The following is a 24,462-nucleotide window of genomic DNA, read 5'->3' on the forward strand; positions in this document are numbered from 1 at the left end:
AGGCTTCCTACAGAAGTGTTGGACCCTGATTTCAAAACATTTCAATTTTGATGAATCAGCAAATGTCTAGTCACAAGTCTTGCTACAACTAAAGCATAACACCTAGTTTTATCAACTCTACCCCTGCTGCAGGATACTGGTGACATCAGTACCAGTTCTGGTCCTTTCATAATGCTGCCCATCTTACCAAGCCATGGTAGTTTATGTACACAGGGGGTGGTTGAGTAAGTTTGGGCCTTAAAGAAAATATGAAAGTTTTTAAACACCCAATCAATGGAACAACTCTGAATAGCTCTATGCCTAACACGCATACCTGAAGAAGTGGTTTTTTATCCATGAAAGCTTATACCCAAATAAATTGGTTAGTCTTTAAGATGCCACTGGACTTGTTGTTTCTATACCTAACTGTACACTCAACAGCTTTTAGTTCCACAACATAACCAGTATGAAGTTTTGTATAGGATTAGGACAAGAGCAGACAGTAAAGAATTTTATTTTAAATCTCTAAATTCAAATACTTTAGTATATTGTGAGAAAATCCACTGGAACAATTTACCAAGGGTCATGTTGGATGCTCCAACGCTGGCTATTTTTAAAACAAGAGTGGATGTGTGTGATAGTTCAAAAAATTATTTTGGGGAAATTTTAAGGCTTGTCATGTAGGAGGTCAGATTAGGTGATTACAGTGGTCCCTTTTGCCCTTGGAATCTATGAAAACAGATACTGCAGAGTTACTGAGTTCTAGACTAGTTCTAGAAATGAAGTTCATTGCCTATCCATTAGTTACACTAAAGTATAACAACTTTGCTGGATTATAGGCCTCAGTCATTTCTTTAAACAGCCTGGACTATGTATTATGTTAATTCCTGAAGGTTTTTGCCTGGTGACACAAAAGCATTTACTGGCAGCTGAAATCTTGTATCATCACCTAACAATAGGGCATGAACAGCTTGGGAAATTTAATCTTCTGCCTGAAAACTGTCAGGGTTAGACTTAATGCAGTAGTACTTTATGGCTTAGAAAGGAGCTTCTGCCAAATTTCTCCCTGAGGAAACTGGAATTTCCTTACAGAATCTTCTTTCATTTCAGTGGAATATCCAGCATCCTACAAGATTAAAAAAAAAAGTTGCCATTTAGAAAGTGATACTAGATCTAGTCCCCTCTTCATTCAAGTAACTTAACTGCTGTCATGCAACTGGAGAATAATAATTGTAATCTCTGTGCTGCTGGGGATCATGCCAGGCTAATTTGTAATACAGAAGGTATCAGCTGTAACTAGTGTTCATCTCCTAACACCTGATGCAAATGTTAAATGGAAAACTAGAGTTCTAAAGTCTGGGCTGAACAGAATTGTAGTTAAGCAATCTTTAGTTTTGGAATACGAGTTTCAGTGAAAAACTGAGAATGTTTTAAAGCGTCTCCAGTGAATTATTCTCCCTCATGCCCTCTTCTCCAGCTGAACAGAGAAGTTTAAGTATTAATACTTTTTTTTACCTAAGTTGGTTAGCCCAGCAATGCAGATATATTAAACATCGGTAACTAAAGAATTGCTTTGGGTTGAGGTTTTAGGCCAGGGTCACATCACTTCCTGAAGCATGTGTGCTGGAATGTATACCTTTCATTTCAACAGTTCTGAACTGCCAAACCTATGCTATCGTTTAGTCTAATAGCACCTCTCCAACTTTTTTTCATTCTGCAGATGACTGTAAAAGGAGTCTTTCACAAGCAATCTTTGTTTTAAACTACTTGTAATTAAGATGCTTTCTTTACAAGGCCACTTAAGTACAGTGGATACTCTCATAGCATACCTGAGGTGGTACATAGGAAGCTTTCTGGATTACAACAGGATATTTGAAGTGTTCATGCAAATGATCTACATACTCGCACATCCTGCAAGAAAGAGGAGGGATGGTTTTCAGTTTTACCTAATTGTGTACTTATTCATGGCTATTATCCCTGACAAAGAAACAAGGCTGGGGTAAAAGTTAGACGGATATTTGTATCCCAATTATCAAAATTAGGAGGCTTTGTTTTAGAAGCAGAAACTACTGCTAGACAGTGTTCCATATTGATCAACTAGAATCTGTTTGGCATTTTAGCTTAGTGAGGACTGGTGGTCTCAATAAAATAAGCCAGATCAAGAACACAGGGCAGAAGATGGGCCCTTTGGGCAGTATGTAGGGTTAGGAGAGCAAGATTCAAACTTCCTTTTTCAATACAGACAGAGATTAGTAAATTTATACAGAAGAGCTTATACAGAAGAGCTTTGTTTACTGATTGGAAAATCCACAAAGTACCACAAAAGCTTGTGCTATGCTAGCCAATGTGGATACAGAATGTATGCATCTAACATGGGTATTTAAAGGGTATAAACAAGACTATTTTCTGCAGCAAGGGAAATCACTAACGAGGGCAGCTGAAGGGCTGGGTCTGCTCCTCAGTTTATGAATTACCAAGAACACTTCTGTGGCTGTAGATCAGCAAAATTTACCAAACAAGGTCTAAGGCAATTTTAAATATACTGCTCCAGAGACAAGGAAGATCAAAACAAGAGGAATGGTTTATGATTCAGCTGATTTTAAATGTGAGCAAAAGATGAAGCTACAATATTTGACTTTAATATTTACAAAACAACTAGTGCAAAGAACAGGAATATACAGCCAACAGGAGAGTTTCAGGAAATTTGTGTTTGCAATAATGGGAAAAAATTGTTCATTGCATTCAAAGAAGGCTAATACAATCCGAAGCTTAAACAAGACAAGGGAAGTTGTTAGATCCTTTTGGGAAGCTACACGTAGAATGCTATTCAACTTAGAGCAGGGAGTTAATCCTTTGGTCATGAATGTGTTGGCCAGGGGTTGTAGGTGTGAGAGAGAGGTGCCAAAATATAGTTCCAAGAGTATAAAACAGTGTTTGTCAAAAATATTCCTGGCTCTTTGCCAGGCAATTGCCAGAGTGAAGTTCACACACTTCTGACTGGTTTAAAATTCTCTGGGAGAGCCACAGGGAGGTGAGTGGGTGGGTGTTGTTTTTGTTTACTGGTTCTTATTGCATGTCAACAGCCTTTTGGAAAAATAAGCCATCACCACTATTGAATATTACAGTAGCATTTCACATTACTAACCTGTTTTCAAGGCTTCCAGATACTGAAATATAGTCAAATATTATCAAGTGCTGTACCAACTCACAGAGCCCAACACCCCCAGCGTGAGGGCACACAGGAACTGAAATGAAAACAGAACAATCCCTTTAAACCAATCTGAAGAATAAAGGCAAACGACTAGATTATTCAGAAAGCTTGTGTACCAACTCTGCTGGTGTTTAACTACAGCTTCAATAGCACCCCCGGCAGCCCTAGGGAAACTCGGCTTCCAGTAATAAGGGACCAAAGGTATTTTGAATTCGTACTAAAGTGTGACAGAAAACAAATGACTGAACCACACACAAGCGCATGCTCATGAGTTAGCAACATGACAGCTGAAGAAGTTGCATGGCAAACTGGCTTAGAACAAAAGAGGTTTTAGTGCTACTGACACACTTCCAAGAGCCTTACTTTGAAACTTTTTGGCCATCAGCAACACAGACAAGTTTTCATTCACACTTCCCAGCCTGCAGCTGTCAATCTGGAGATAGCTCAGGGCCTTAGCCTGTAGGAGCTGCTTAAATATCACTCTATTGTGGCACTGCGGGGGAGGGAGGGGGAGAGAAAAAAAAGTTAAGCCCCAGAATCTAAGGAATTGGCAGGATATTACAAGAACTGTGGCAATGCAAGTCAAAACAATTGTACAATGTTCCCACTATGTTTCCTATTAAAACCAAGTTCTTTTTCCACTTAGCTGGAACAATGCACAGAAGTGCAGAGGGTTGCAAAGCATTTTACAAACATTAAAGAATCACAGTACAGTTGTAAAGTAGAGGCATAGTAGAATTACATCTATTTTACAGCTCTCTGAACTGAGGCACACAGAAATGTCACTATTTGCCTAAGTTCACACAGCAATTCAGTGGCAAAGCTGGGATCAGAACTGAGTCCTAATTTAATGTTTTGTTTTAATTGCCAGGCAAAACTCCTGCTCTTAATTGCATGTTACCCCTCATGTGAATGACTGGGCTACTGCAGCACTCAGACAGCAGTAGTGAATACACAGTGGTTCTGTCGGCTGTGGAAGACTATTTCTTCTCATGGACTCCTGCAGACCAGTCCAATGAGATGATTAGGGCCCTACCAAATTCACAGCCATGAGAAATGTGTCACAGACTGTGAAATCTTTTGTGTACTTTTACCCTACTATACAGATTTCATGGGGAGACCAGCATTTCTCAAACTGGAAGGCCTGACCCAAAAAGGTGTCACAGGGGCAAGGGGTTTCACAAGGTTATTGTGGGGGCAGGGGAGGTGTCACAGTATTGCCACCCTTACTTCTACACTGCTCTGAAGGCAGCACCCTGCCATGCCACCCTTACTTCTGCACTGCTGCCTTCAGAGCTAGGCGGCTGGAGAGTGCATACAGAAGTAAGGGTGGCAATATCGCTCCCTCCCCAAATAACCATGCAACCTCTCCACAGCTGAATAGCTGTGTCAAATATAAAGGGAAGAGTAAACCCCTTTAAAATCCCTCCTGGCCAGAGGAAAAATCCTCTCCCCAGTAAAGGGTTAAGAAGCTAAAGGTAACCTCGCTGGCACCTGACCAAAATGACCAATGAGGAGACAAGATACTTTCAAAAGCTGGGAGGAGGGAGAAAAACAAAGGGTCTGTGTCTGTCTGTATGATGCTTTTGCCGGGGACAGAATAGGAATGGAGTCTTAGAACTTTTAGTAAGTAATCTAGCTAGGTGTGTGTTAGATTATGATTTCTTTAAATGGCTGAGAAAAGAACTGTGCTGAATAGAATGACTATTCCTGTCTGTGTGTCTTTTTTGTAACTTAAGGTTTTGCCTAGAGGGATTCTCTCTGTTTTTAATCTAATTACCCTGTAAGGTATCTACCATCCTGATTTTACAGAGGTGATTCCCTTACTTCTATTAAAAGTCTTCTTGTAAGAAAACTGAATGCTTTTTCATTGTTCTAAGATCCAAGGGTTTGGGTCTGTGGTCACCTATGCAAATTGGTGAGGATTTTTACCAAACCTTCCCCAGGAGTGGGGTGCATGGGTTGGAAGGATTTGGGGGGGAAAGACGTGTCCAAACTACGTTTCCCAGTAAACCCAGATAAAGTTTGGTGGTGGCAGTGGAAATCCAAGGGCAAAGGGTAAAATTAATTTGTACCTTGGGGAAGTTTTAACCTAAGCTGGTAAAAGTAAGCTTAGGAGGTTTTCATGCAGGTCCCCACATCTGTACCGTAGAGTTCAGAGTGGGGAAGGAACCTTGACAAGCTGAAATCATGAAATTTACTAATTTTTAAAATCCTATGACTGTGAAATTGACCAAAATGGACTGTGAATTTGGTAGGGCCCTAGAGATGATGGATGATCTTAGTCAAGTGTCTTAACTATTAAACTCAGGATTCCATTTCTACCTCTGCCACAGACTTCTTACGTAGATGTTGGCCAAGTCACTTGATCTTTGTGCTTCACTTTCCAATCTGTAAAATGGGGATAATAGTACTCCCCTACCTAACAGGGGAAGTAAGATAAATACGTTCATGTTTATGTGATGCTCAGATATTATGGTATGGAAAAACCTCTACGTACAATATATAAAGCCTATTACTCAGGAATTGGCCTTTAGTCTGCCAGGCAGGTCTGTGCTAATAGTTCATTCAAACCCATTCTCCTTAATAGATGTCATTATTCACACCAAAAATTAAATATTCTATCTGCTGGCAAACAACAGCTGGAGGTCAGCATCACAATGAAATACGGTGAAAGCAGGGCTTTGCATGAGAAACTGGCAACAGAGTAAACCTATGCTAATGCAGGGTTTCTCATTGCTCACTGGCAGCTGGAGAGAATTTGCTAAATTATGTTGCTTTGCTCTGTAGATTTAGTAGAAGAGTTTGGCAGGAAGAGGTATGTCATTCATGAGCACAATAGAAAACAATTCAATTTGGTGCTGAAGCTGGTTTTCTTAAAGGGACCAGTCATTTTATTGATAGCTAACAATTTGTACATTACATCCAGAGAGGAGCTCAGGAAATGAGGTCTTTGGACTGCTAAGATACTTTTACATGCTGCTGCTGTCTAGGGTGACCAGACATCCAGTTTTTAAAGGGACAGTCCCATATTTAAGACCTGCTGCAGGGATCTCTCTTAAAAACGGGCAAATTGTCCCATATTTTCTGTCTCCCTCCCATCAGTACTGGTGGGTCCTCCTGCTGGCCGGATCCCTGCTCACCAGCTGCCTGCCTATCAGCAGTGAGTGGGGGTCCAGTGGCCAACAATGGGGGTAGGTGTACAAGGCTTGTGGCAGGGCAAAGCTACAGCACGCAGGGCTGGCCAATCCCCTTGCTGGTCCATCAGCTCTGCCCCCACTGTGTGCTGGCTCTCAGCCAGCAGGCCCTGCACCCCGTTTCCGGCCAGCACTGGCTGCGCACTGCGAGCTGCAGTGGCTGATGAGTGCAGGTAGGTGCCAGGCGGCAGCTGGTTACATGTCACCTCTGATGCTCACCCATTGGCCCTTTACTTGCTCCTCCTCTTGCTGTCCTCTCCCTGCTTTGCCCGTTCACCGCCCCCAGCTCCCCCATATCCCCCGCAAGCAGGCCACGTCCCACTCCCAGTGCTGTGCGGAGAACCAGCCCCTGGTCAGATCACTCAACTCACCAACAGCCTGGCCGGCAGGCTCCTTCCTTCCCCCACTGCCGCTGGTTGGGCCAGCGCCCTGGGAAAGCCCAAGACCCTCCATCCCAGGACGCTGGCCATAAGGAGCCAAGCCCTGCATGTGCCAAAGCCCCACACAGCGCTGGCACAGGGAAGCCTCTTCACCCCTCAGCTAAGCTCTGGAGTGGCGAGGGGGAAAGGGGTTTCGGGGCGGGAAGCGATTTCCAGCCTGTTTGTGCCCCGACCCTGCAGGCTCCACAGCAGCCCCCCAGGCAGGGGCTTAGCACCCTCTTCACACCCCCAACCCCCTGCCCCAGGTCCTGCACCCCAGGGAGTGTAGGGCTGCTTCGTCGCCTAGGCACCCTCGCCTGCTGAGCCACCTCTCTGATGGGGTTCGCTGAATCCCCTGCAGTCAGTTTCCCTGGGCCCTGATGCACAATGCATCCTTAGGGCTTAACCCCTTCCTGCCCATGCTATAGCCAGGCGACAGGAGGCAGCTGGGTTATGTCGGTGGCCAGCAGCAGCCTGGAGGTGTTAGCTGCCTTTTGACACTGTGCGGGCAGGGAAGGACAAGCTGCTTCCAGCCACAGGGGAGTGGGGGAAGGGGGGAGAGATGAGCTCTGCAAAGACACAGGCCAAGTCATCCCTTCCCCCCTTTCCCTGTCGTTGGAAGGAGCTCCCATCCCTTCCCTCCCGCAAAGTGCCAAAAGGCTGCTGCTGGCCACATTCTGGTGTGAACCTGGGCAGAAATCTGGGGAGGGGGGGCATGTGACCCTGTGTGCCCTCCCATGTTTCCTCAAGACGATGCAGCGCCAGGTATCAGGAGAGGTGGGTCCATCCTGGGGACCCAGCCAGGCACGGAGGGTGGAGAGCACCAGGCAGGGAGGGTTGGGTAGGTTCGTCACCCACACTGTGTTGGAGAAGTGTATGGGAGTGTGAGCTGTAGCTCACGAAAGCTCATGCTCAAATAAATTGGTTAGTTTTTAAGGTGCCACAAGTACTCCTGTTCTTTTTGCGAATACAGACTAACACGGCTGCTACTCTGGAACCTCTCCTTGTGTGAGCCCTACAGCTTTAAAGGTAAGAAGGTAACTAAAAAGAATCCAACTACGCAGTATTTCTTTTTAACAGGGGCTCAGTCAACTTGATGTTAATGTGAATGTTTGTACTGCATAGTACTGATTGAATGTCGTTGAACTCGCTTGAATACAAGTAAGTTTACCATGCGCCCCATATTCAGCATAGCGAAATATGGTCATCCTACTTCTGTCAGTGCCTCTTGGAACTAGTGCTAGCAAGAAGCTAAGGGTGGGATCTATAAAAGTATTTAGGTGCCAACTTTAGGCCCAACTAGGGTCCGCAAAGCTCCGGCCCGGCTGCTGCTAAACCCTGTAGGCACCTAAATTCACTCAGTGCCTGAGTTTTTACACTAAAGAGTTCCCTAGTCACCTATGTTTTTGCCTCTCTGCATGTTCACTGTTGCCCTCAGGGCCTGATACCTAACAGATCAGATCCGCAGCATGTGACTTATGCGGCTGAATGCTTATCTTCCCCCTTCTGTGAATTGCTCTGCGGCTCAGCTGGGAGATAGGCACCTGAGTGCCTCAAGTGAAGCAAGTTCACACAAAAACAACAAGAGGGCAAAGGAGGCTAATCAGCCTTTAGCACAGTGATTGGGTACTCACTCAAAATGTAGGAGACCCAGGTTCAAGTCTCCCCTCCACCTGCAGAGGAGAAGGAATTTGAATGGTCATCTGCGACCTCTCAGGTGAGCCCTCTTACCCCAAGGCTAGAGAGTCATTCCAACTCCTCCTCTGGCTCAAGTACTTAATTAAAGCAGGGAACTTCAACAGCGAACATTGAGGGAGCCCTCCATCAGGATGTTTCATAGGCCAATGGTTAGGGCACTCAGCTGAGAAGTGGTAGATCCCTGTTCAAACCTTCATAATAAATTCATCACAACAAAATCTTCCCAGATTGTCCAGACAAATGGGGTGGGGGAGAGAATACCTATCAAAGTTGGTCTTAAATTTTGTGAAATAAATCCAAGGCTGTTTTCAGTCATGTTATTTAATTCCCAAGTGAGAAATCAAAGTGAACTTTGGCACAAATTCTCGAAAGTCACGAAGCTACATTAAATAAATGACTGAATAAAAACAATTAATTAGACACCCACTTACTTGTTCTCCTGTTGCCACACCAATTCCTAATGGTGCCAAGGCCTACAAAAATAAATAATAAATAAACAAAAAACAAAGGACTTGGTTCTAATCTGTAATTCCCAAATACTGGTCCTCACCAGAATGAGGAGACAGAGAGAGAAGAACAGCTAACAAAGTGCAATGTTTACTTGCTATGCATCTAGAAGAAACTAAGCGTTGTGTAATTTTTTGTTAGTGCATTTTATGCTGCTTTTTTGCTACCCCAATAATATGTGAAGAATTATGTAAGAGGGTGTGTGCTGCCATAAGGGGATATACATCTGCGGCTCAAGCATTACTATTAGCTATATCACATTATGAGCACATATCCTGGGCTAGCATTAATCTAACTTTACTGAAACACCAATCCACACATATTAAAAGAAAAAGACACATACACGTTTCCGGGCAAATCCTGGTTGCTTTTCTTGTGCAAGCATGATAGTCTCATGGCCTTTGATATAATCTTTGGACCATGCTTTTCGTTTAAGTGTAATGGAATACAAACACAGGATGTGCCCAGGATCTTGTAGCAAACATATTTAATGACTTTTGACAGCTGGTTTCAGCCTGAACTTTGAACATTCCAAACAGCAGCGTCAATAAATGAATCACTACTGCTCTCTGGTGTGTAGTCACTAAGTCATTACTGAAATGAAAAACAAACCTTAGAAATGGCTGCATGTCCAAGAATATCATCGGGAGAAGTTGGCTCCTCAATCCATAATGGTTTAAATTCAGCTAATTTAGTGACCCACTCTATTGCTTCCTTCACTTCCCATCGTTGGTTAGCATCCAGCATCTGAGAGTAATTACAAAACAAATTCACTTATATGACTCCACTGAATTTTTATATATGAAATTGTCAAAAAAACCCAACCCCATAATGTTGCTATAAATTAATGAAAAAAGGAAATTCAGACAGTGTAGATCACTGCTGTTTTCTGATCTTTAACACATCATATGATATGTTATGATGTAGAACATGTTCTACAATTCCTAGACTCAATAAAGGTAATGATAAAATAATAGCCTAAAAGATGACCTTCAGGTGGAAATCCAAAATTATGTTTTGCTGGAAATGCTGCTTTCAGATGACACATTAAATCAAAGGCCCTGGTGTACTGTAATTGTTAAAAGACCCCAGGAAACTTCTTACAAAAGTGAAGGTCATGGATTTGGTCTCAAATCCTTATTCCAACTGTGGTAGTTGTATTCTGCTTTTCTGAATTTCTTCACCAGGTTTCAAATGAATATGATATTGTCAACTTCTCTCCCAAATGTCTGTGTAGTGTTCTTGTACACCATTAAAGAGGTGACACCCTGAACTCCAGAAGTGACTGTTTCAGTAGCAGGCAAAACAATTTCTATATAGTAAGTGAGTGAAGCACTCTGGAACAGGGATGGTTGAAATTTTTCAACAGAACTGGGTTGGGTTTTTTTGGCTGGGGGTTGGAGGGGGAAAAAGCACTGGTGGTCAGAAAACTGGGTTAGATTTCAATGGGAGTTTTGGCACAAGAAATATTGGTACAGGGTGAGATCAATCATGTATCTACATGAAGAGACAGCCATTTTATATTTAAAATTATTTAACAGTGTAGTCATAAAAAAAAAAAATATTCACCAGTGTCTTGTCAGGGCCAATCATTTCTCTAATAAGTCTGCATCTACGAATGTCATCCTGCAGATCGGCACCAACCTTTACTTTAAACCTAGACACAACATTTATAATAAAATGTAGGTCATTTCACCACGATTAATGTAGTGATAACTTTCCTCTACGAGAAACTCTAAACTCAAATTTACAAAAACACCAGAGTCAGTGTTTTATGGTCAATATTTCCTTATCACATCTGTCCCTTTTCCAGCACACTTCATCCTTGTTTAACAAAAAAGAAAAAAGACAGCAAATACCTTTCCATGAATCAACAGGAAAGCAATTACCTTTGTTAGCTAGTAGCCTACAGTTTGCCCGGAGGAGAGCTCATTTTGCCATACATTTACTTAGATACCTACTGTAATGGTATGTTACGGAATAGCAGAAAGGGAAAATATTTTTTAAAAATATCAGAAGCAAAGACATCTCTTCTCAGAATGTAGAGATTGAAAAGACCTATAGGGTCATCCATCTAGTCTGTCTCGGTGCCAAATCAGGACTGATCTCGATAGTATATTTCTATTTGCTACTAATCATTAAACAGAAAAGTTCAGCAAATGAGATAATTGTTTACTATACCTTGTCCAACCATCCTTCAATGCATCTGTGCATAGCTGCAGAGAAAATTACATCTATTATACCTCCAAGTAGCTGCACTACTCAATATGTAGACCAGTATTTATTTACAGGCTGTCTAACCCAGGGTGAACTTTCTAACCATTTCTTTATTGACAACAGTGTAGTGCAGACAGTAATTGAGAGCAGAGGTATGAATAACGTCCAACTGAATTGTAGGATCCAAATTCCTCAATATATGTAAAGAAATACTTTATGCATTTCTTTATTTTCATGTATTATGCATGACAGTCCTATGACACAGAAAGCTGAACTTTTCCAAAAAACTAAACCAGATGATAAACATGTATTGTACTAACCAGACCTCAGATCCCAGAGCTGTGAAGAGCCTTCATGATATTTCACTTTGAAGGCAGATTTAGTTACAGCAAACTAAGGCCACTTTACTTCTGAAGGAGAGTTTCCACACAGGGGTTTAATGCACTTTAACTTCACACCTTTTGTTAATTCATCTTCACTTTCCTGAGCATCCCCATGTAGACAAAGCCCATTGTCTGCACCAATGTAGCTGCACAAGTGCAATCCTCTAGTTATACACAATACATCAGTGTAAACTGGCTTGCAATGGTCCATGCTTATCCCCAACAGCTACAGCTAAAACCCCAAGGTAGACAAGGCTATAAAACCCTTCCCACTGTGGCTAGCACAAAAGCCAATGAACAACCAGGCCCACAGAACAGGGCCACCTTTCACACATATCCCTCCCACATATGCAATGCTTAACGGTTTCGCTTTGCATCTGAGCCAAAACTAAGCAACCCCTGAGTGCTGAATCATCACCTTGGCATTCCTCACTGGATAGAAATGTTTAAAATCTTACTTCTGTAATCTAATGTCAAAGAATCAAACCTGTTTTAACTGCTGGTCCGGGTAGCCCAGCCAGGCACAAGACGTGGTATAAGCAGGGTATCCATGCTTTAACACTTGCTCTTCTAAAAAACCAAAGAATGTCACCAATGAACAGATGATTAGTTTGATTTTTAAACTCCTTTCATTTCCATGAGTAACGACTTATCTAAAACTAGAATACAATCTCATTTTAATCAGGGCAGATGAAATTTGCTGAGAAAAATCCTCCCTATCCTCCCCTTCTTTCCAAAATGTGGGAGAGCTTCAGCTCAGAAAAATACCTTTAGGGTGTAACCAGCACGATCACTATGCCATCGTGACTGACACAAACATTCACTGAGGGGTTCCCAAGCAAATGGCCACCAAGACAGCACAAGCCCCCTCTATATGTACACCTCCCCAATGACTCATAAGGAGGAGATAACACACAATGCATTCAGCCTCATACAAGAGCGTCAATTGTCACATTCCACTTCCCAATGACTAGGACCCTCCAGGATGCAGAGAGCCTCATCAATCATGCGATGTGTTCAGTCCTTTATTCTCCTACAAGACAGCAAAAGTAAACTTGGTTTAAACTTACCTCTTTCCGTCTTCCCAAGACGACCATTTTGGAGTATTTCTGCATGAGGGCAAGGGAGAAAAAGAGGGGAAGATTATTGCATTAACCAAAGTTCAGTTCCTCCACATCCTACCACCACACTCTGCTGTTTTCATAAAACAAGATTCTGATCTGTTTACTTACAAAGAGTAATGCCCTACTGCTCGAGTAAATCAAATCAAAATCAAAAACAGCTCAAGGAGTAAGGGGATCTGTCTTGACAGAAGGATGACTTACCATGAGCTTCTTCTTCTGTTAGTGCATCAGTAATATACCTGAAATCTATGCAGGATAACAACTGCTTTGGGTCCTGTTAACAAAATATTTAATGTAAATCAAACAGCAAAGAATAATAAAATCACATGATTACAAAAAGGCAATACTAAGGTAACATATACATCTGCCGTGTGAGCCCTCTATCAGCCTTTTCCCTGTCACAGACAGTACTGAGAATGGATTCACCGACTCTAAAATCAAACTGATTAACTGACTCTGGCAAACTTTAAAGTTCTAATCCAACAAATATTTAGGCATGTGCTTAAAGTTAAGCATGTGAGTAACTCCATTTAACTCAATGGTGCCACTCACACACTTAATGTTAAGCATGTACAAAAATATTTGCACAGGGTGTAATTGATTAACAAACATTAAAAAAATTACTAATCCATTTGGAATGCTTTAGGTGTGCAAATCTGTACATACTATAATCTTCACACAGAAACGACAGTGCACTCAGCATCAGAGGCTGCTTTTTGACTCCTTTGAAAATCTGTCTCAAGAGAGTATTTATCAAAAGAGGATTGAAAGCAATTTATTGAAATAGTTTGAGAAAAACCCAATTCAATACATTTTAAACTGAGAAGGGATTCAATATTAACAGGTTGCAGAAAAGAGACTGAAAACATGAGCTACTTTAGGCATATTAAAAAAAATGAAGATTTCATTTAAAAAAAGAACAAAAACAAACAAACCACACTAAATCCCCAATCCTGCAACGATTTATGTACACGCTTAATATCCGAATATAAAATCTGCTACTAATGAATCAAGAGATTGGACTTTTACTTTCTGTAAATACATCAACCTTTATTACTGTATACAGAGGCCTGTATTTTCAAAAGTGACTAGTGATTCTGGGTACTTGCTTTAGGTGTCCTATGTTGAGACCCCTTATTGGGGTCTGATTTCCAGAAGGATAGTGCTAACTATGTTGTCAATGTATCTCAAAGTCGAGCACCCAAAAACAGAAGCATCCAAAATGACCCGTCACTTTTGAAAGTGCTGGCCAACGAGATCTGAATATTTGCTAAAAGTCAGATGATGAAATATTTACTTATTTCCCCGCAAAAAAATAATTACTTGTTAATATAAAAACCAACCAAACCCCAATAATCGAATCCCTACATTTGTCTTGGCAAAAAAACACAGCTCCTCAGCCTAATCATAAGGGTTAAAGTCAACTTTTAGGTTTGCACTTTAAAAACATAATTTACTGGTATCAGTACAGACGGGTTCCAGTTGCCATATATAGTATTGTAGCTGGACAGCACAGAGTGTGTATCAGTGCTCCCATTAAAGGGGCCGATTTGCACAGCTGTGTAGTGCCAGAAAGAGACATCCTGGGAGAAGAAGAGCCCTCCAGAGCAAAATGTCACATCCACAGCTTGTAGCACCCTTTGGTTTCTACAGCCTTGGAATGAGCTACATGGCCAGAGAGGTACTTATAGCCTAGATACTGCCTGAAATTTTTACTCTTCTACTGCATCAAAAACATCAGTGTGGAACAGTGGTAACATTAGCTCACATATAATAAGATTTTCTTACCATGTCAACTAGTAACTTCCACAGAGGCTAAAAAACAAAGCAATTAAATTATATGAAATGGATGGAGAGCACATAAAAGCAGCATACAGGTGATATTTTATCTTGGAGTGACAAAAAGTAAGTGTGGAAAACATTTACATTTGACGCCAAATGCATCTGGCTGATGTGGTTCCCAAATCAAGACAGGAGATTCAAGATGTCAAGCCCCAGGCTAAATTACTTTAACAGGAACATCTCTGTCTGCGCTGCCTCGTTATGGCCAGGACACTGATCCTGGACCCACAAATAGCTGGTGTTAACTCACTTTTATTATGTTAAATTAGTCAGACTTGAAATGCTGACGGGACACTATTACTGGAAATGGTTATTTATACTGAAGAAATTGATCCTTTCTACTTTTAAGATTTCTGTGGCACTACTTCTTATGCCCCTTACGTTGGACTGAGTCACGCTCCTGGATACTGACAAGTTTAGAGGTGCCCATTACCCTTTCCTAGGAAAGGGAAAGTATCACAATAACTCTATAAGACAATGGTTTGCAGTGTTGTCCTAGCTGTCTTGGTCCCACGATAATTAGAGAAACAAGGTGGGTGAGGTAATATCTTTTATTGGACCAACTTAAGACAGTAGCGATGATTTACTACTACAGTACTATTATTATTTACTACTTCTATTGTGGTGGTATCTAAGAGTCCTAGTCACAGACCAAGACCCCCATTGTGCTAGGTGCTGTACAAACACAACAAAGTGATACTCCCTGCCCTAGTTTTTTTTTTTTTTTTTTTTTTTTACAGTGTCTAACACCGTGCTACGTGCCCCAGATAGAAATATATGAGCCTTGCTCCAAACAGCTTACAAGGCCATACTAGAAAGTAGTTACAAGGAATTCGTAATTTTATGAACAGTCTGCAAAGGAAGAAGAAGAAAGGAGAAATCAAGAAAAAATTAGTTAAGTAGAGCTGGTCAAAAAAGGTTTTGTAAAGATGTCATTGTTGGTCAAAATTTAAACAAAAAATGTTGCTGAATTTTCCTCCCAGCCAGCTCTACTGGTAAGTGGTGTATAAGTGTCAGCTACTAAAGCCTCAGTCCCACAAAATGAATAGCCCCAATGAACTCAGTGGTGGGCATCCATGAAATTAGGACCAGGATCTAAATCTGCAAAAAGCATATCAGGATTCAGACTCGCTAATTTAACAAATAAAGGGACATTTTTTGGCCATGTGCCCTAAGTACATCACCTTTCCCTCCTGCTTAGCCCACAAATCCCACACGGCATTCAGAACAGCAGCTGTAGCCAAATGCACGGCACCTTTCTCTGGACCAATCTGTTGAAAAGAAACAAACAACCAACCATACAGTTACCTATAATGGTTTAGCATACCTTGGGGTCTTCATTTCTAGTTACAGAGTAACAGCCGTGTTAGTCTGTATTCGCAAAAAGAAAAGGAGGACTTGTGGCACCTTAGAGACTAACCAATTTATTTGAGCATGAGCTTTCGTGAGCTACAGCTCACGAAAGCTCATGCTCAAATAAATTGGTTAGTCTCTAAGGTGCCACAAGTCCTCCTTTTCATTTCTAGTTAATGACCATTAGCAAACGTATACATCTGGACAACACAACAAAAGGAAAAACCACTGGAATTAAAAAGATAAACCTCTGTTCATCAGAAATTGAGAAAAATCTGAAGTTGGTGTGTATTAAGTGCATTGTGAGATTACTACAATGGCTATATTGATATCTAGTTCATCTTAATACCAGCTGAGTTTTCAATTTCCAAGAATACTAGACACTGTATAGAAATAATATTTCGTGAACACTTGCAAGTCGGAAAAAAGAACAGATAAAGACACAGCATTTGGGCTCTAAACACAGGGAAACAAAGAATCTGGACCCCAAGCCCCACTTCTGCTATTGGATCTATGTGGGTGGATACTTTCATTTGTCTAAAGCTCCCTTGAAAACAACAGGGCTCTGGATGCGTGTATGGGTTCTGCCCGTGTAGATCCTATTGCAATGTTAGAATCCTGGTTGTGAAACAGAAATTTCGCACCCCCCCACCCCATAACTGCACAGAAATCCTTATCTAAAAATACTTTTATATGTGTCCTTACAGAGTTCATAACACAAATTCATGTTTGTTGCCATCCACTTCACAACACTCCATAAGATACCCCTTACCCATCGGAGCTGTCCGTCACTGGTGAGCTGCCTGTAGAATCCTCTAAAATCGCTGACAATTTCTTCTAGGTCTTTATTAACCACGTGAATGGAGAGAGCGTTAACTGCACAAACAACTGCAAAACACACCAGAATTTGTTGCTTTAATACCACACAGTGACTAGAACAAAATTACTAGAACACTAGTTCTATTGTTCAACCACTGTTTTAGAATTTCACCTTTTCTGCATAGGTGCTGGACCTAGGGGTGCTGCCATACCCCCTGGCTTGGAGTGGTTTCCATCATACACAGGGTTTGTAGTTTGGTTCAATGGATCTCAGCACCCCCACTATGCGAATTGTTCCAGCCCCACTGCGTTTCTGAGAGGGGCTTGGTCTAGCAGATTGAATATGTAACTGGGAGCCAGGAACACTTGACACGTAACATTGGCTCTGCCAATGATTCAGTTTGTGCGGCCTTAGATAAGCTACATAACTGCTCTGCATCTCACGTTTCCCTATTTATCCCCTGGTAAAGATAATACCTACCACCAAGAGAGGTTGTAAGGCTCAATTAGTTAATAACGGAAGGGTGTTTGAAGATGAAAAGTCACTTGCATGTCACCCTTTTCCCCAGAGAAAGATCTTGCTGCCAATGTAATCCTCAGGCACGCACACCACAGTAGCGTTCAGAGGGGGCAGCGTTATGCTATTGTGAGCACAAGGAACTACAGAAGTTTCCCTAAAATGCTGGGAGAAGACTGTTTCTTTGGATTTGATAGACCTCACCCACAGGACCTGTTGCATCTCATGCAGTATATATGGTACTTGCAGCCATGTTAAATTTCTCAATTCCTCATAAGGGATTTTGTTTCTGGTTATTGTATAATAATTGTGATCCAGGTGTTTTAACTCCCCCAAAAATCTACCCCATCTCATTTCAACACAAGCTCCAGCAGAGGATTTTGTTAGAGCAAAACACTAGCAAATCAAGAAAGTATCTTATACATCCATTGTTATCTAGCAGGCTGGACAGGGTGGAGGCAATCACAGAAAGGAGTGGACATGTCAGGAATTTTAGCACCATTCAACCATCATTTTCTGACACAGATAAGAAGAAATAAGAGAGAGAACAGCAAACTGCACAGGAAAGCTTGGGCCCAATCCTGTTAGGTATGCCTATTTAAGGCATTAGCTTGAGATTTGGGATGGGTGGGTTCAAGTCCCTCCTCCATCCCAGGCTTTGATGACCTTAGGCAAGTCTCAGTCTTTCTGTGCCTCAGTTGTCCTCTTGTAAAATGGGGAAATAATATTTCCCTTTCTCACAGGGGTATTGTGAGGATAAAGACTGGGAGGTGCTCAGCTACTATAGTGATGGGGGCCAGATAGGTAGCAACAAACACTCGCAAACTCTCATGAACTTCGGGAGAGTGGAGGGTGGTCAGTGCTCAGCACCTTGCCATACCAGGTCCAAAGTTCGCAAAAAGGACTGTATCTTCATTGAAGGTCTTATTGAAAGCCATAGCGAGACTCTTGAACCAGGAACAGATCCCTTTATCATGGCAAGTATGATTGTGTACAGTACACTGGAATATTTAGAGATTATTTTGCCATTATATGGACAAAAAACCCTGCTGTTTTTGATGGAGGAGACCAACAGTTGTGAATACTTGATAGCTGTGTCTTCTTTATGCACCCAATGATACTTTTTTCCTTTTAAAGAGTAAATGGACTAATTTTGAAAATGTTTTACAAATATAGCTATAAAAAGGGAAAGACAACATATAATCTGATGTAGGATATCACCTCCATGGAGGATGATTCTTTAGAGTTCGTAACATATTTAGTATTGTCCCTATACTTGAGTGGCAAGGTTTTAATGGACTATGATTTTGGGACTGTCACATTGTGATCCGAGAATGCCAGAATGACGTTAGCTGAAAGGTTTCCAGGCAATAAAGCACTTATGAAGAGTTGCTTAGAGACCTACTTAGCAATTTTCTAAGAAAAAGTGGTGTGCAATGGATACATTGCTACTTCATAAAGGCACAAATCTTACAATTGTTCAGAATGACCCTGGAAAGACAAAGGTTTGGTCCTGGATTGTAAACTTCCTCCCCCAAATCATCAGGCAGTATGTAATGATTAACACATTACAGGCTTTGCATGCACAATGCTTACAAACTGATGCTAGCTTCTGACCAGATAGGGGATACGTGCAGTGCAGATGTGCCCCTGGAGATGTAGAGCAAAGCTGAGAACCTGGATCCTATCTGTTTAAGAGCTTGAGCATTCATTATCTATGGACATGTGTAGCTAGGTGTATCTTGAACATACAGAAGAGCAGGAGCTGATTTTGCAAAGATAAATGTGTAAATAAATACACACAGATCGAGCCCTAAGAATCGATTTAAACCTATCTTTCCTTCCCTTTTCTTGCCAATACTAATGGCATCTATGTTTTCTTTCTCCAAATATTTTCTCCCTACTACCATAATAATAATATAAACTGATAGGCAGAAGACTGAGCCACACAGTTCAGATCATTTCACTTAGAGCAGCGGTTTTCAACCTTTTTTCATTTGCAGACTCCTAAAAAATTTCAAATGGAGGTGCAGACCACTTTGGCAGTCTTAGTCTATGGACCCCCAGGGGTCATGGACCACAGGTTAAAAAGCACTAACATAGAGCAAGCCCACAGCCTTCCTTAACCTTTCACGATTTCATTCCACCCTTATAAAGAGAGTGTTATGGCTGCAACGGAACATTCTCTGTGAGCAAGAGAAGGCAAAGCTGCTATTGGAGTGAAGCAAGCATCACTGTGTGAGAAACCAGCCATTTGTGTTGGCTAGGCCTCACCACCTCAAGGATGTCTAGAATGTGATCTCAGCTGTGCCTTGCTGCAATACGTCTTCTATATAAAAGAGAAACCGCTTAGGCCTGAAACCTGGTGAACACTTAGGGGACATGGATTTTCATACTGTGCTCACTGCACTGCGTGAAAATGCTATTGATTTCCAAGCATATGGACTTGTTCTTGAAAGGTGCTGAGCACTCTGGCCCCAATCCAGCCAAGCACTTAAGCACGTGCTTAACTTTAAGTGAGTGGGTCCCTCAACTTCAGTGGGGCTACTCGGGTGCTCATGTGCATTGCTGGAGTGGAACCAGAGTGCTTGCAAGATGAAGCCCTTATGTAATTCATAAGGACACAGACATGTCTCTAAGGGTCACCCATCAAACATCTAAGGCAATGGAGAGGTATTGGAGACTAACATTTAAACTTTAAATTAGTAGGATGGACAAAGAGCCTAAGCCCCTGTCTATAGCAGGGAAATTTTCTAAAACTTTCTCACTGTTCGCAGTGGTAGCAGCCTTAGCGTAGACAGTCTCCCAGCACTTTATACATCAGATCAATGAGACCTACTCCTAGAGGGATTACGTGACACAGTGATAAAAGGCTGACAGCCCATCTATACTACACTAGTAGTGTAAAAAGTTTGTCTCGCTCACCAACAGGAGCTGGTCCAATATTACCTCACCCACCTTTTCTCTCTAATATCCTGGGCCCAACATGGCTACAACGTTGCTGCAGACATTTAAGCGCAAGAAGCATTTGTCACTCCTCTTATTGAGGATTAAAAATAAATAACTTAAATCGTGCCAACGACTATATCAGATACGCATACAAAGATTTCACAGTTAATTTGTGCAATAACTTTTCAAATCAAGTAATCTGGAGGTTCATATCTGCAAACGTCCATGGACATTTATGCACAGCAGAGACACCCCAAATCCAGCCATTATTATTTTGACAATTTATGCAATGCACCCAAAAAGCGTATAGGTGTTTTACAGATTAAAAAAGAGGCATGCTCCATGCCTTTACCATCTAAGGCCCTGATTCTGCAAAGACAGCTGAACAGATGGACAAATGGGTCCGGGGGCTAAGTCAATGGCGCTCGGTGGGTGCAGGGATTTGTTCACACAGTTCTCTACAGGATCAGGGCCTAATTTTCAGAAAGAAAATGCAATACAAAATGTAAATCACTGATACTATTCTCAAGTAAGTCTATGTGGCTAATGAGGGACTTAGCAGTATGAGAGGTTATTTGAACTGGCACAAATACTGAGGAGGGGAGAGGGAAAACATATTTCCCCCCACCCAACTTTTTACTATTCTGTGAATGTTCTCACTGATGCCCTCTCACTGTTCACATTTTCCTCAATCGCCTCAAAATGTTTGTTGTTACACCAATGACCAGAAAGAGCTGTAACCCATGGTAACAAAATTGCCTGGCAAGGGCAATTTCAAAAGTCAGTTCTGTTTTCTGTGTGGGGGTGGGGGAAAAGAAAGGAAGAAAGCAAGCAAGGACTGTTAAAAGCTTAAAGCATTTACAAGACATCAGCAAGTTTAGAATCAGGCAACCTGCAAGTCTGACAACTGCAGCCAGGATTAAAACTTTTTTGTAACAAACTCTTTTAGGGGAGATTATAAAGAGATTTTGCAGAACAGCTACTCCAGTAAGTGATTTATTGGAACAAAAATCAAGAAAAGTGCTAAATTGCAACCTCTACAACCCTATAAGCTGCCCCAAGACCTATGGCTTTTTTTTTTTTAAATTCAGCAATGGTAAAATAATAAATTTGTTAGTCTGTAAGGTGCCACAAGTACTCCTTTTCTTTTTGCGGATACAGACGAACCCAGCTGCTACTCTGAAACCTAAAATGGTCCTGTATTTCATTTTCAAAAATGGAGAAACTGCATTAGTCATTGAACCCAATGCTTTCAGTGTGACTTGGGGCCCATTTGTGTTTAGGGACTGGATAATAACTTACCAACTTCTGTGCCTTTACCCAAAGTAAATGTTAATCCATAGCCTTTGAGTCCATCACGGGCATCAGTTTCTATTACAACATAGGCAGCAGAATAGTCAGGGTCCGGGTGCTAAATTAAAGACCAAAAACACCACCCAATATTGGAGCAAGAAACTTACAAAGGAGGACTGACACGGATTCACCCGCCATACCTCACACACCTCTTAGAGCAACAAAAAGCACCACAAAGCACGGGCAAAGAGGGCAGCAATCCAGGTAATTTAAGATTTGTGGCAAAATAAATATAGAAGTCTAGATCTGGGGGACTAAGGCAAGTCATCGCTCACTGAACAGTGCAAGTCCTTACAGGGGGAAGCGGATAGATTTTATCACCAGCATTTGATCTGAGCGAACGGAAAAGATTTACAGGCAAGAGGCTCACGGCCCAGGGGCTGCAGCCTCTGGCTCTAGCTCCAAATCCCCTTGCCCTGTTTAATGCAGTATCCCCATATCAGAGACCTTGGCTGCGCGCAGTCCGGCGCTGCGGCAGACCGGCCCGTGGAGACTCGCTGGGGCCGCGGAGGGGCTGGGGCAGCGGCTGCTCAGCGGCCCTGTGGCTACTGCAGCGCCGGAGAGCGGGAGGCGGCGGCAGCACTTACCATAGCATCGGAGCCATGGTGCCCCAGGGAGGTGGGGAAGCGGACGTCGCTCACCGCGAGCCCGGTGATCCTGCCCCGCACCATGGCCCGAGCCCAGCCCGGCCTCCTCCCGCCTCGAGACCACGGCGGCCGCGCGAGGGACTCACCCACCAGCGAGCGCTCCTCCCACCGCCCCCCCGGAGGCCACTCTCAGCGCTGAGTGGTGCGCGGCCCCTCGGCCACGGGAGGTGTGATTGGCCGCTCGGGGCGTTCTAGAACGTGGGGGCCGGGCGTTCTGCCGGGCCGGGGGATATAAGGGACGGGAGAAAGAAAGGAAGCGGCTGGGGCTAGCGGAGGGTCAGGTGGGGTCCGGCAGGAAGGATACAGCTGCTGCTCCCCCCCTCGCCTGCTCAACGGATATTAGTACATTACAAAGTTGTAGTCGGAATCTAAACGGTCACAAAACTGGGACCCAGAGCTTTGGTTTAGCTTGGTGTGGGAACGGTGGCTAGCGGGGGCATTTAGCCCAGAGCCAGCCCCAAATAAAATCCTAGGTGTTTGTATCCCGAGATTTGGTCTGGGGCCCTTGCCCCAAATTTTACAGCAGAGCAAAACTACTTTATTGTAGCAAATTTTACAAATGTTAACAGAAAGCATTGGTTGTTATGTGTCATTTTTAAAAAAAACCAATGTACATGTTGCCAACCCTTGGAATTGTATTGTGTGACATTGATAGGCCTAGTCTACACTGCATGGTTAGGCTGATGTAAGCTGCCTTGCATCGACCTAGCTGTGCATGGGGCTTGTCTACACTACCTGCCGGATCGGCCGGCAGCAGTCGATCCAGCAGAGGTCTATTTATCGCATCTAATAGAGACAAGATAAATCGACTGCTGAGCTCTCTCCCGTTGACTCCTTGTTCTGGTGGAGTACCGAAGCGCAAGCGGAGTTGACGGGAGAGCATCAGCTGTTGACTTACCGCGGGGTCTTCGCTGCGGTAAGTAGATCTAAGTATGTCAACTTCAGCTACTCTATTCACGTAGCTGAAGTTGCGTATCTTAGATCGACCCCATGCAGTAGAATAGACAAGCCCTGAGTGTCTTCGATTAAATTTGGCTTCCACCATTGTAAATACCTCTCTGTGCTGGTTTAGTAACACTACCTCCCCAAACAGAATAGAGTCACAGTCAATGTAATTAGAACAACACAGTGTCAGCGTAGATACAGTGTTGCTTACCTGAACTGTAACTGGTCTCCTGGTGCTGTCCCATAAAGCCTCACACTGACACTACAATCAATACAAGCAGTCCTGGTGGGACGTGCACCACTGACACCAGGAACCAAGTGTGCATGTGCACAAATGAATTAATAACTATGGCAGCTGTATGCTGACATAATTTAAGTCAACATAATTTTATAGTGTAGACCAGGGATCGGCAACCTTTGGCATGCGGCCCATCAGGGAAAGCCGCTGGTGGGCCAGGCCGGTTTGTTTACCATCAGCGTCCGTAGGTTCGGCTGATCCCAGCTCCCACTGGCTGCGGTTCACTGTTCCAGGCCAATGGGGGCTGTTGGAAGTGGCATGGGCCGAGGGATGTGCTGGCCACCGCTTCCAGCAGCCCGTGGGAGCTGCGATCGGCCGAACCTGCGGATGCTGCAGGTAAAAAAAACCGGCCCGCCAGCAACTTTCTCTGACGGGTCGCTTGCCAAAGGTTGCCAGTTCCTGGTGTAGACATTGCTTTCTTGTTTTTCTTAATGCCCCTGCTGCTAGAGTCATAGGAGGACATGAGAATCTTGGCTTTCACTTAAAAGTAAGTTTCTAGCCTTTGTGATTGTGGAGAAAAGTTAAAAAAAATGTGACCTAAGTGTGTCCTAAAGGTTAGACAACCAGAAAGCAAATCAAAAGCACCCAAAAGATACTGTTCTAAAGAGTCTGTTTATTTGTGGGAGGGGACTGACTCATTATTTTTGAATGCTTGGGGTTGGCAATACAAGGACTAGCAGTTTATGGGACTGTTTCCCAAGGAACCAAATTAAAATAATTACAATGAATGGCAAAATTCTGACGTGGTTTCTTGCCCTTCCTCTGAACCCCCTGGTTCTGGTCACCGTTAGAGGCAGGATACATAACCACTGGTCTGAATTCATAGAATCATAGGACTAGAAGGGACCTCGATAAGTCATATAGTCCAGCCCCCTGCACTCATGGCAGTGCTAAGTATTATTTAGACCATCCCTGACAGGTGTTTGTCTAACCTGCTCTTAAAAATCTCCAATGATGGAGATTCCACAACCTCCCTTGGCAATTTATTCCAGTGCTTAACTACC

General features: G+C 42.8%; 1 protein-coding gene across 3 annotated transcripts; it reads right to left on the minus strand.

Annotated features, from left to right (window-relative positions):
* Nucleotides 1-477: 477 nt before the first annotated feature.
* Nucleotides 478-22,321, minus strand: ENOSF1 (enolase superfamily member 1). Of its 3 annotated transcripts, XM_084621849.1 has the most exons (16): nt 22,156-22,320; nt 21,518-21,626; nt 16,703-16,818; nt 15,762-15,848; nt 14,524-14,550; nt 12,937-13,009; nt 12,682-12,720; nt 12,099-12,181; nt 11,193-11,227; nt 10,581-10,668; nt 9,624-9,758; nt 8,936-8,977; nt 3,554-3,683; nt 3,125-3,224; nt 1,809-1,890; nt 478-1,105 (listed from the first exon to the last, which is right to left on the minus strand). In XM_084621849.1, the coding sequence occupies exons 1-16, from the start codon at nt 22,237-22,239 to the stop codon at nt 1,010-1,012; spliced, it is 1,326 nt and encodes a 441-aa protein (XP_084477975.1). In that variant the 5' UTR covers nt 22,240-22,320; the 3' UTR covers nt 478-1,009. The 3 variants fall into 3 exon arrangements, with proteins under 3 accessions (XP_084477975.1, XP_084477976.1, XP_084477977.1); XM_084621850.1 differs by lacking the exons at nt 16,703-16,818; nt 21,518-21,626 and having other exon boundaries at nt 22,156-22,321; XM_084621851.1 differs by lacking the exons at nt 15,762-15,848; nt 16,703-16,818; nt 21,518-21,626.
* Nucleotides 22,322-24,462: the final 2,141 nt, after the last annotated feature.

The sequence above is a fragment of the Lepidochelys olivacea genome (assembly GCF_965140295.1).
Source record: "Lepidochelys olivacea isolate rLepOli2 genome assembly, chromosome: 2".
NCBI lineage: Eukaryota > Metazoa > Chordata > Testudines > Cheloniidae > Lepidochelys > Lepidochelys olivacea.

Excerpts from the sequence above, each read along its gene's own strand:
- ENOSF1 (XM_084621849.1), bottom strand. The coding sequence starts at position 22,239 with ATGGTGCGGGGCAGGATCACCGGGCTCGCGGTGAGCGACGTCCGCTTC. Across the intron at positions 12,182-12,681 it reads TCTTGGGAAGACGGAAAGAG|AAGAGCAAGTGTTAAAGCAT; the intron begins GTAAGTTTAAAC and ends TTGGTTTTTTAG. Across the intron at positions 10,669-11,192 it reads TTGAAGGATGGTTGGACAAG|GTTTAAAGTAAAGGTTGGTG; the intron begins GTATAGTAAACA and ends TGTTGTGTCTAG.